At 37.8% G+C, this 12076-nt stretch overlaps 2 protein-coding genes across 5 annotated transcripts; one reads left to right on the plus strand and one right to left on the minus strand.

The window, feature by feature from the left end:
- Nucleotides 1–112: 112 nt before the first annotated feature.
- LOC114516513 (dopamine receptor 2-like) lies at nucleotides 113–7776 on the minus strand. 4 transcript variants are annotated; one of them, XM_028536018.1, is made up of 5 exons: nucleotides 7597–7776; nucleotides 7374–7470; nucleotides 5052–5133; nucleotides 1383–1576; nucleotides 113–1217 (listed from the first exon to the last, which is right to left on the minus strand). In XM_028536018.1, exons 2-5 carry the CDS (start codon nucleotides 7396–7398, stop codon nucleotides 370–372), a joined length of 1149 nt encoding a protein of 382 aa, XP_028391819.1. In that variant the 5' UTR covers nucleotides 7399–7470; nucleotides 7597–7776; the 3' UTR covers nucleotides 113–369. The 4 variants fall into 4 exon arrangements, with proteins under 4 accessions (XP_028391819.1, XP_028391821.1, XP_028391820.1 ...); XM_028536020.1 differs by lacking the exon at nucleotides 7597–7776 and adding an exon at nucleotides 2321–2418 and having other exon boundaries at nucleotides 5052–7019; nucleotides 7374–7464; XM_028536019.1 differs by lacking the exons at nucleotides 7374–7470; nucleotides 7597–7776 and adding an exon at nucleotides 2321–2418 and having other exon boundaries at nucleotides 5052–7367.
- Nucleotides 7777–8627: 851 nt separating this feature from the next.
- Nucleotides 8628–11863, plus strand: LOC114516781. Its single transcript, XM_028536360.1, has 9 exons — nucleotides 8628–8895; nucleotides 9321–9419; nucleotides 9533–9560; nucleotides 9737–9956; nucleotides 10073–10236; nucleotides 10519–10737; nucleotides 10833–11044; nucleotides 11182–11224; nucleotides 11481–11863. Exons 1-9 carry the CDS (start codon nucleotides 8761–8763, stop codon nucleotides 11549–11551), a joined length of 1191 nt encoding a protein of 396 aa, XP_028392161.1. The 5' UTR covers nucleotides 8628–8760; the 3' UTR covers nucleotides 11552–11863.
- The last annotated feature ends 213 nt before the right edge of the window (nucleotides 11864–12076 follow it).

The following is a 12076-nucleotide window of genomic DNA, read 5'->3' on the forward strand; positions in this document are numbered from 1 at the left end:
TCGTGTGGTATACTTCATGTAACCTTGTTTTTTCTATGACCCAAACCAGACCACCACAGTCAAAACATAAGACCACATAAGACAAAGTACTAATAAAAAAAAACAACCACTATTCTATTTTCATTTCTATTTTAGTCATTTTAGATGTCAATCTAACTCTCGCGTTTTGAGGGTTCTGAATTTTTAACTAACTTATTTACAACAGTCGAGATTAGGAAGCCATTTAGGCCAAATTTTTGACAAGTCTGTCCTTTGAAAATCCCAAACTGATTTTTACTGGCCCAATCGCCTAAACTCCATTATTTTGGTTTGAACACGGACTAATCCCATCTTGAGTTTTACATCTTTTTGCATAAGGGGGAAAGACAATTAGTTTTCTTTTTCAGTTTTACAAAACGTTCCCTGATTGGTCAAATCAGTTTGTGAATGAACTCTGGAGCTTCGCTGCGAGGCTAACGAATGGCAAAGCTGACCCAAGAACATTCTCTGAAATGCGCGTTTAAACTCCTTGCTACGGTACCAATAGATGATCGGATTCGTCATTGAATTTGCAAAAGTCAAAATCTTAACAATGGCGTTAAAAATGGCCTTCTGTTCGCCAACAAAGGAATCGAAACAGTGTTCACAGATGTTTTGAACATAGTAGTAAATGGTCGAGGGAAGCCAACACACCATAAAAATACCAACGACAATTAACAATGTTGTCGTCGCCTTTCTCCGCTGTTTCCACTGTTGCAACCTGCATTTCATGTTTTCCCCTGGCCGATTTTCCTTTCGTATCGTCTCGACATGTGACATGGCAATGTTATAGATGTATGAGTAACAAATGACGACAATCAGGAGCGGAATAACAACGTTTTTATGAATCACCAACAGACTCCACCATTTGGTAGGCTTGTACGAACAAGGTCCCCCGGCGTTTGGATCCCAGGGGATGAACGGTAGTAGCGCCACTATAAGAGCATCTAACCAGGCCAAAGATAGAAAGAATATGACTTTATATCCGAACTTTGGATCGACGCATTTAAAAGGGTATTTCAGAGCAAACATTCGCTCCAGGCTGACCATAACTAAACTGGATACTGACGCGTATTCGGTGAAAAAGTACGTGAAGCGAAATATGTCACAAACGACCCCTTCTCCTCTCTCGCCGTCAACAAACTTCTTGGCAATGTAAGCGGGCATCGCGATGGCGCCACAGAGAAGGTCTGCAATTGCTAGACAATATGAGAGAGAAAAAAAAATTGAGTCATGGACAGCAAGAGGAATGTCCAGTTTTTCAAACTCAGCGGTTTTACATCGGTTCTATCTGATTCCACCGATCGACGTTTTCTCGCTAATATTTTCACGTGTCTCTTATTAATTGACTTAAGATGAATTACCTAAACTTAGCATGGAGTAATGCATCACGGTGCGAAGACGAGGTTGTTGGTACATCGCTAGACACACCAAGCTGTTTCCCAACACCGAGGCGACGCTGATGAAACATAGCACAGTCACAAAAGGAGCCATGGGAATGCCTTCACTTTCAGAGAAATTTTCTCCGTTTGTGTTGTTCAGATCCGTCGACAGATTTCTAAATAATTTAATTTAACGTCAAAAATTTGATAGTTTTTACAGGGTGGCTCTATCAGTTCTAAACTTTTCTTCCTAGAGGTCCAGTAAGGATCATCTCTTATTGATCCAGTGTTACTACAGGAGGAAACCTAAACTAAATTAACTTTATTTATACTGGATAGCTCTAATAGTTCTAAACTGTTCTTCCTAGAGGTCCAGTAAGGATCATCTCTCATTGATCCATTGTTACTACAGGAAGAAACCTAAACTAAACTAACTTTATTTATACTGGATAGCTCTATCAGTTCTAAACTGTTCTTCCTAGAGGTCCAGTAAGAATCATCTCTCATTGATCCATTGTTACTACAGGAAGAAACCTAAAGTGTACTTCGTTCGTACTCCAGTAAGGCCAGAAATCTAAATTTCAATAAGCAATTTTCATTTACACTTTCGAAGTAAAATATACAAGAATATGGCGGTGGCCACTCTCCTCGCGCGTTTCCGGTCCGAGAAACGACAGGTTCGCTACATGAACAAGAAGCTAAAAATCTAAACTTGTTTGTCAAGCAAATTGGATTTACGATTCTGCGCGGACTAGTTCAAACTTGATTGCAGACATCCGTGACGCTGCTTTTGTTTCGCCCGAGACGGTAGCAAGTATCAGTGAATTAGGCGGGAAACCTTGAGTAGTCAAGTATTGACAAGTACCGTGAGGGTGTCGAAATACAACAGCAAAGAAAAAGTAACATAAGTTTATAGTTACCCAAGTTTGCTTGTTAGCATTATTGCAGCTCACTTTTACATTCGCGACTTTGAATATTACTTTCAGTAAAACCAATAAATGGAGGCCAACTTTTTCATCTATTCCGAGGAGACAGAGGAATGCTTTCAGTCTGTTGCTATCTCTGAAGGCCTTAAACTCTTCTGTCGGAAGACATCACAAGCGTTTCTTATCGCAGAACCTCACAGTCACAACACTTTACATCAGCTTGCAGCTCATGTGTTTGCAAATTAACTGATAAAGCAGCAATTTAAAGAGAATTAAGTTAAAAAAAGACGTTCGACTGAATTATCGGTACTAAGAAAGATTCAACTTCATTATTGAATAGTTTCCCTTGCTGTTTATTCTTCGGAGTCTTAACTTGAACTAATATTATTCTTTCGAAAAAATGTAAACTAATTTCTCTCCTACATTTCGAAGTTAAAATATAAACAATACCGCTGGCTTAATCCATTCGACACTAATGCAAGAGACGACTCGATAATCTAATAATCTTTATAGTTCTCTCCAAAGTCTGTTGCCCTGCATTTTGAGGTCTGCTTTGAAGTAAAAAAAACCCAAGACCTTATCTCGCCGTAATGAATAATAAGAACCGTGACTTCACTGACTTGACAGCTGTCGTGTGTAAACAACGTTCATTTTTTCCGTCTGCGTGAAGTCTAAAAACCAGTGGGAACTTAGCCCAGATTTGGGGCATGAATTCTTAAAATAATCATATTGTTCCAAAATTTTTTTGCGGATACTTCTGTCATTCTGCAATAGTGGTTTTTGTGAGAATTTGCTAAATTATTTAATTTAAATTACATTTGAATTATTCAATTTTCAAGCTACTCTGCATGATGTCAACTTTTTGTCGCTTGTATAAGAATTTAACAGTGTTTTGAGTCTAAAGGCCGACACAGACCGGACGCGAATTGGCAACGCGGCGCGAATTTTCAACGTTTTTAATTTTTCAAAATCAAATCAATTTTAAACTATCATAATATTCTTGTAGATTACATTACAATAAAACATTTTAACTGCTCTAGCGTCCATAGTTTCCAAATTTTACTTCCAGAATTTAATTTATATGCTTCTGAAAACTCAAAATTCGCGTCGCGTTGCCGCATTGCGTCCGGTCTGTGTCGGCCTTAACACCTGCAAACCTAGGTGATGGACTTCCTGGAGTCGATTGTATAAAGTTGTGATATTTAAGAGGTTATTCCGATTATCCTTTTAAACTAAACCAATCTTATTAAACTGACTAGATACTTCTATCAGTTCTAAACTGTTCTTCCTAGAGTTCCAGTAAGGATCAATTCTTATTGATCCAGTGTTACTACAGGAGGAAACCTAAATTAAACTAACTTTATTAATACTGGATAGTTCTATCAGTTCTAAACTGTTCTTCCCAGAGGTCAAGTAAGGATCATCTCTTATTGATCCATGCGCGTGTCACGTAAACCAAGCCATTTTCATTTATACTTTCGGCCGGAGTTGTATTGCATACAATTCTTATATTGCAACGCCAATAACAGAAGTGCTTTCGTGGTAGCCCTAGATAGCAAGATGGTTGAATTAAAAAGCACCTTTTATATTCTAAGTCGTATATCCAGAACGACTGTGACGCGAATGCACTTTGTCATATGAAGAGGTTGTCAATTTGTTACTCGTAGGCGTGAGGATTAAAGACACCGCAAAACCAGAAGAAAAACCGCAAACGAATCGCAACAAACAAAGCGCGGGATAGACATTGTTTTGATGAGCATTTTAAAAACATTATCATGAATAATAGGACTTATAACGAGGAATTTGAAATACGAATTTTATACAAAGGTATAGGTTTGAACCAATATGGAGGCGTTTTGTAAACCTGGAGCTGGCTGGATATCAGGGGGCGGGCCAGCTCGCCTCACAACCTACCGAAACCACTGTGGTTCCTAGGCGAAAGAGAAATAAAAGTGAAACGATTTATGCGGAATTGCCTTAGCGTAGCTATATTCAAACATTTTTGTTACTATGTAAAACAGTTTTTCACTTCATCCAAAAGGTATCAGTGTCCATATAGACATATTCATAGCTTTCGAGAGACAGCAAGCTAAGGTATATATAACATCTGTGCGCATATTGACGATAGATCGGCTTGATGCTAAAGAGTTCCACATGCGCAGATGAAGTCAAAGACCACAGAAATATACAACAAATTAAAAGGACTTCAGAGAGAGACTCAGAGAGTATTCAGTTTTTTATTCACATGCGCTAAAACCTTGCGCGATTATTTATAGTAAGATGCAAGACTGCAACAGCCGTGATTATTCTCGATCACAATAATATTTTGCATATTCCTATAATTGCTATCTTCTCGACCATTCCAGTCTTATCGAACCATTCAAATATCTAATCCTCGTTTTATATTAAGCGCAAAGACCCACCAAGATTTTCACCGCCGATGTTCTGTCGTGTTTCTGACACAGAGAAATGAACAGTTGTGGCTGTTGTGCTAAAATTACGCTGGCATCAATATTCAATATTGTCGTGTTGTTTCGTGTGGGAATAAAGACATGATTATACGTAATTTCGTCCAAATAATTTGGATTCCAAATTTCACTGCTGCATATTCGGGCATACATAACATAGCTATAGTGCCTAGTGTCGCGACCCCCTTAAGTTCTACACTTGCTGCCTGGGACATAGCCAAGATTTAAGAGAATATAATATGGTATTGAAGACTTACCCATTCATATTTGCACCAAATACAATCTCAATTCCTTCCGTGTTGGTTTTCACGTCCTGTTTAGAACAGCGTTGGCCTGCAACTGGAGAAGTTTATAAACGCCTTGAGGCAACAGATGAAGACAGTTACGTCCTAGGAAGCTATTTTTCAGTGAGATGACACAATTTCCCCGGCAACCGCAACGAGTATATAACGTGTAGCAGATAGGTGCAATATCAGATAAGTCACAAGATAAAATGCAATGATCCGAAAAATAGTCTAATCAAGGAAGCTACGTCATTTTGTCTGCGCATTTTTACGCGTCTGTGATTTCAAAGTGTCGAACAGTTAAAAACCGCACGAAAAATCTAACTGACGTTTTAAATCATTTTTAATTCAACAAGAAAGTCTTGTTTACCCTGAAGCGAAGGCGCTTGAGATCCATCTGCCAATACAAGCCTCAAATTTAATTCACTTATTTAATATCATGAACTTACACATGTTCATCAAGTGCGCAGCAGGCATCACGATGTTTGTTGTTTGAAATAATTAATAACTCAGCTTGCGAATAATTTCTCAAAAAAAAGGGCAAACGGCGACTATTTATCATATAATGAAGTAAATAATATGTCGAATTGAAATCGAAAACAGTTATCCAATATTTGAGTGAGTTTTTTGCCTATCTATAACTCGAGAGTTTGATAAAAAAGATCTTCGATTATTTCACCCAGTTGTTGATAAAAGGTGACAGTGATTTTTTCTCACCTTCCATGCAAAATGACACAAGAACGGCAAGTTTTATTTTGCTAACGAAACGAATATACTATATGAAGGATTCATTTATGAATTCCTTTCCTCACCTTAAGCTACAACGATCCGCGGAAAGTTTTACGAACTGTTTAGAATATCCAGCAGTGTCCTAGTGCGCTGTCGTTGCGTTTTTCCAATGAGTATGACCGAACTGAACCATATATAATATATATAATCTTACTGATGTGACAGGTTATATATAATTAATTTGTTCAGGCACTGTAAGATGTTGCAAAGATTTAAAGCCGAAATGAGACACAATATTATCATACGTAATATATAAAAAAACTATATTTTTGCATGGACTAATTGAAATTTTTGCTGCTCAATTAATATCCCACTATACTCTATAGTGTTATCGGCAGCAATAGTTCGCTGTTATAGAAACAAATTAAGACAAAGTAATTTGCATCCGTTTGAAGAAACTAGATTTGGTAGTTCGTTTTCGTTAGGGGCCAGGCTGAATGCGATAACTGTTGTTGGGTTTGGGTTTCTCAACTCGACACCCTACCAAGCCCCCCTCCCCTCCTAAGGGGTAAGCTATACACCGTGTACATTCAAATAACAGCAGCTGATCTGGCCGATTATATTGCTTCCCACACACGGCTACGTTAGGAACAGACATATACTCAAGATGTTTTTCTCTTCCTAAAATTTCTCTTATTTATCCCGCTGTGCGGTAAATTAATTTTGCAATTTTTCCCAATTTTTTTAAACGGATATATCAAAAAGGACTAAGTAATCAGATAATTTTGAAGGGTTTTGTAGTTTATATAAAAACAGCGTCGGCGTATATAGTTCAAAATGAGCACATCCTTTATCGGTAAATTCATCCAGTTCAATATATACCCGCTACTGAAATCTGGCAAGGAACAGATCTTCAGGTACTAGACGGAATATTGTGACCGGGTGTCTGTGGGAACTTTATCGTTAATTCCAGATCGCTTCGCCTAAATAATCACGTTTATCGAATGGGCCTGTTATCAGCAGCTGTCTTTTGAGTCAATACTGTTTTTGTTACAATATCAATTCACTAAATATACAAAATATCCTGATTTCTCATCCGGCCAAATCAAACAACATTTCAATCAAAAGCTGGCGTTTCTTTCAGCTTGATGGGATCGAAACGACACATCGTTGAAGCTCGGTGTTAATTTTATTTGTATTCTGTGTGATTAGCTTTTTAAAAAGAAGAATCGTTTTCATTATTCTAATTGAATCGTCTATAAATTTATGTGAAATAAAAGTAAATTCGTAGGACTGGCCCAATGTAAAGAATATCTTTTTCTCGGAAAGTATCAGCGGGAAAAATCAAATGCAATAGTTTTAACATTTTCACTGAGGCGAATTTCTGCTTAACGCGAACTTTCACAATTCTCTACAGGGTTGCAGTAAGATGGCAAGGCAAGGGAGGAGAGAACAATTCTTTGCGTATAATACATGCTAAAAGTGTTTGCAAAACATCCGTCAGTAGAATCGAGTTTTGTTCGATCCTATGTCCTATGTTCTTTTCTAAGTATGAGAGTTTCTTACCTTTTTCGAAGATGAATTTATTCATGATAAGAAGACGTCTGCCCTAACCGTGAGGATTTATACTACATTAAGGATTATAAGGAATCTTTTACGACCACTACAAAAGACGTGACAAATGCATCAAAATGATGAAATATATTTTAGTTTCTTACCGGATATGATTCGCCTCAGCCCGTTTTTGAGGCCTATGAAAATAGCAAGAGTATTTGTTGTTCTCACTTACCTTAACGATCTGGGGCCAAAGTTCCCGTTTCCTTCAATTTGAACAGTGTATGATTTTCGTGTCCGAGTGTCAGAGACGGTTTACTTAGAATGTTACAGAGGCATTGTACAACGTCATATCACCACGGAATCCATACAAACAGCATTCAATAATGCCGTCATCATTAATCAAAGTCTCAAGAACAATGCGCAGCGCAGTTAGTACAACAGGGACCGCGGAGACGGGGGGGCTGGGGGGGCTTTAGCCCCCGTACATCTTGTTAAGTTTCTCTTAAAGTGCAGGAACACAGTTCTCTGAGCTGTTTTATTTATGATTTAGCCCCCCCACCTTCTAATACGCTCCGCGGGCCCTGTACAACAGTTAATATAATTAATCACCGTTTATATGGTGGGCTAGGATCAACTTAGTAACACTGCACTAATCAGTCTCTTTCAGTTCAGAATTGACCGGCTGTTGTACGATGAAAGAAGCTATAGTTGTTCACGAGTGTTGGTTGAACTCATGCCAAGAAGCATTTCTGGAAAAATTAGAGATCCCTGTGGCAAAGCAGAATGATTTTCGTGTATCTCAAATGATATAAAACCAAAGTCGGGCAATTTTAGTGGCATGAGTTTCCCCATATTGCCCGTAACGGTCGACATCACTGATGAAAAAACTTTTGCACCTGATACATTCTACTGAGTGATAGAGTGAAAAATACAAAGAAAACTGCCTTGTGGATGGCATCCGATTTAGAAAAAACTTTGCACAGATCAGTGGCCATACTGAGCGTGCGTGCAGGGAATCTTGTGGAGAAAGCTAGGGAAGCTTCCTTCCCACTCCTTCCCCGTGGCGACCTCCCAAAATCCCTTGCGCGCTCACTCAGCTTTGCCACTGATCTGTGTAAAAGCCTGTAGTGTGCCTATATTTAGAGTTATTCAAAGCGCCTGGGTACGAGGCCGAGAGGTTTGTTGAAATAGATCCATACAGTGAGTAGAGGTCAGTTGATAACGTTCTGCAATGAACTATGGGAAGACAGAAGACACATGTGACCATGTGACATGGCAATAAAACTATAAAAAGCCGACAAACACAGCTTCGCTGCCTTCAGTCTTCGGAAATCATACAGAAATCAACTTCTCCTGTTCGTCTCTCTCACCTGGCTGGCTCTGGCAGTAGAAGAAAATGTCGACACAAATTTCAGTGGAATTCCCGACGATGGGAGACGTCGATAAAGCAAAGCCGGCAATTTGTCCATATAATAAATACCATAGAATCACCGCTTTGAAGTTTCCTGGGCATGTGAGCATATGCCGAAAGGTAAATATCATAATACAAATATAACTGTGTTAGTCTACGTATGTAAAAATTACGGTAAAAGCATCATTTTCCAGATATTAAACCGTCTTCGTGATTGTCGACCATTACCGCACGGTAAATCTTGTGATATTAGACAGAAAATGTGAAGCGCATTCGTGGGAATCCAAGTATTTTAATTGAGTTGCATGATATTTGCCAGGCGATTATGATTTCTCTTCGTCGTATCTAACAGACTGCGAGTTATTTATTTGTTTGAACGTGTTTAAAAGAGGAATTAGGGAATATTTTTCATTTTAATGTTTTTTTCTATAGACGTAATTATTAAATATCTGTGAGCACGTGTTGCGAATTGCGCCAGGATTATATTACAAACGTTGTCTGGTTTATTATCAAACTGATTTTGATATTTGAAAATTTCTTTGCAGCAGTACGCAGGGAAGGATTTCACTAGATGCCCGTTCAACGCAAGGCACGAGTTCCCAGCTGTAGAACTTGACTACCACCTAACAATATGTCCGGATAAAGTAAGTTTTTTTTATTAATTTTCATTGTAGAGCTGATATATATATATATATATACCAGAGCAAGTCCTTCTGATTTTCTACACAAAAAGACTGAGTTGTATTTTTATTTCTAGGCTATAATTGAAAAAGAGCTATCTCCAGGTATGCAAACAACATATGAACGTGGTACACTGACTACACTCTTTGCCATTGAAAAGATATAAATATATCAAGTATATATCAAGTACCGGTACCACTGTTTCGTAGTGACAAGACCTTTCTGGATAACCAACCACTTAGTTCTAACTTAATTCATTCTAACTCTAATTCATTTTTAGCATATGCACCAAATGTTAAGCCAGTGATGCATGAACCATATGAATATGACCCAGTTGAGGACTGGGAATCTGAGGCGAACCACACAGGTTTCTCAATAACAGAAGTAGACAAGACCCCATACGATGAAATCAACGAGTACCAGGACACTTTGGAAGAGTCGATCAAAAGTCAAATAGGCCAAAGTCGAAATAACTATATGCCTGTTGTGGATACATCAAGGTAATCCACATTGAATTGTCTGCTGTTCATTGATCAGTCAGTTTGTTTTGCTTATGATAAAAAAGTTTCAAGTTGGTTTATTTGCTAATTTGTTTATATTCTTTTGGCACCCATAGCATGTCAAAAACAGCGAAAAAAAATTTTAAACGGGCACAGAAAAGAAGGGAAAAGGAAGAAGTAATAGGCAAAGAAGAAGATGAAGAAATAGATGAAGAGAGCAAATTGCAACAAATTGCACAGGAATACGCAATCCCTGGTCGCCCAATTTCAACAAATGCAGGTAAACGGGCATATTATAGCATATTAAGCTTATTTGTGGGAATTATAGCCTTTAATTATGCTATTAATTATTATAAGCTTAAAAAATAACCTGGGTTCGATTCCTGTCGAAGGACCGATAGTTGACTAATTTTTCTCAACTGTTCTGTTTTAAATTGAGTTGTGTATGATTCCATTCAAAATTAAGACCCTTTAGAATTTATTTCAAACATAGGCTCTTCTTTTTTAAGCTAATAATTATATTGCTATCTTTTGAAATGCATGGTTTTGTTTATTTGTACAGGAGCATTTGTTGATTGGGTCAGCATTCTTAACCAATACTGTCAGAAAAATAGGATAAATCAGCCGAAATATTCTGAAGCAGCAAACCCAAATGGTGGCTTTGGTTATGCAGTAGTGGTGACGACAGAAAAGTTTTATTCGAATATTTATTGCAAAAAGAAAATAGATGCAAAGCATAGTGCAGCAAGGGCTGCATTACTTGGGTTGAACATCGCTGTTGGTACGTATCTTACAATATAAATAACTAGCAACCATTCTATTCTACAGGGCCGGTTTGGTTGAAAGCCAGTTGACATTTTGCATTTTTTACTTAAGGAACACCAAATCCGTGTCGTGGACCAGGGAACGTTGAAAGAGAACAAGAGCTTGAAAACAGACGAATGCTTATCGAGAATAATTACAAACCACCAAAAACACAAAGCATCCCAGGCTATAACCCTCCAGCAACACAAATTCAACCATCGCCGCAAAATCAACCACCACCAATGCCGTCCCCTGCCGCAAGGATGGCTGCTCTATCTGTTGAGGTACGCACTGTAACATAATACTTTCCAGTCAAACCTATTTCATTAGTTTCAAACAGTTTGTATGCATCAAGGCAGATTCCATTCACTGCAAAATCACTGCAACAGCTTCAAATCCTGTCATTGTTACTTTATTTTAGGAGGAGCAAAACCAGTGGCAAGTAGCAGGGAGCAAAAAGAAAGGTATGCTACATCTTGGTTTTTAGGAATTTGTCAACATTAGTCTATTCATGATCACCGCAATGTTCCCCATATTTTCCTGGAATGTTCCACATGTAATCCACTGTTCTCCCCCTAATTTCACATGCAATTTACTGTAATCCCCCTATTTCGCATGCAATCCACTGTAATCCCCCTATTTCACATACAATCCACTGTAATCCCAGTATGCTGTTGTTCTACAATATCCTTACTAATTGTAATTCTCTGCGTATTTCAGATCTTAGTAGGACAAGTGGCAACGCATTACGTTTGGCTGGTGTTGGGAGGGGTCGTGGTAGAAAAAAGTAACAGTTTAATTATATAAAAATTGAACTATTTTATCAAGGGTATATATATATATATATGAGATTTTTAATTTTTTAATCGGAAAGAAATTACTGTTAAATGTTAAGAGAATACTGTGTATTTGTAACCTAATGTCATTGATAGGCTTTGTGTGATTGATAGTCTTAAAACAACTTTTCATCAAGTCTGGTATAACAACTGCATGATATAGACAGACTTCTGTTAAAATGAGAGTTTCTTGTTCACAAGTGGCAGTTGTTTAGGGGACACTATTTTGTATATAAGCAAGGAAGGGGGGTAATGTTAATATGTTTAATATAAAACACAATCCAAAGATTAATATTTTTGAAAGTCTTTTGAGCTTTTTGACTTCGCAAAGAAAAACACCAAACACTACACAAAATTGTGGTAAAGAATTAAAATTGAATAAATTTCTGCATGAGGACCACTTCTTAGGACCAAATTTTTCATGTGTTTATGTTTGATTTGCGTTAAGTTTTCAATCTAGGATGGGAGATTGATAACTAG

This window comes from Dendronephthya gigantea, unplaced genomic scaffold, assembly GCF_004324835.1.
Source record: "Dendronephthya gigantea isolate DGI-Jeju-01 unplaced genomic scaffold, DenGig_1.0 000006F, whole genome shotgun sequence".
NCBI classification, from domain to species: Eukaryota; Metazoa; Cnidaria; class Anthozoa; order Malacalcyonacea; family Nephtheidae; genus Dendronephthya; species Dendronephthya gigantea.

Bases quoted from the DNA above. Each gene is read 5' to 3' on its own strand.
- LOC114516513 (XM_028536018.1), bottom strand. From the start codon at position 7,398: ATGAATAAATTCATCTTCGAAAAAG. The intron at 1,577-5,051 runs GTAAGTCTTCAA...TAAATTATTTAG, and splicing joins TTTGGTGCAAATATGAATGG to AAATCTGTCGACGGATCTGA. The intron at 1,218-1,382 runs GTAATTCATCTT...CATATTGTCTAG, and splicing joins TTACTCCATGCTAAGTTTAG to CAATTGCAGACCTTCTCTGT.
- LOC114516781 (XM_028536360.1), top strand. From the start codon at position 8,761: ATGTCGACACAAATTTCAGTGGAATTCCCGACGATGGGAGACGTCGAT. The intron at 10,237-10,518 runs GTAAACGGGCAT...TTATTTGTACAG, and splicing joins CCCAATTTCAACAAATGCAG to GAGCATTTGTTGATTGGGTC. The intron at 11,045-11,181 runs GTACGCACTGTA...ACTTTATTTTAG, and splicing joins TGGCTGCTCTATCTGTTGAG to GAGGAGCAAAACCAGTGGCA.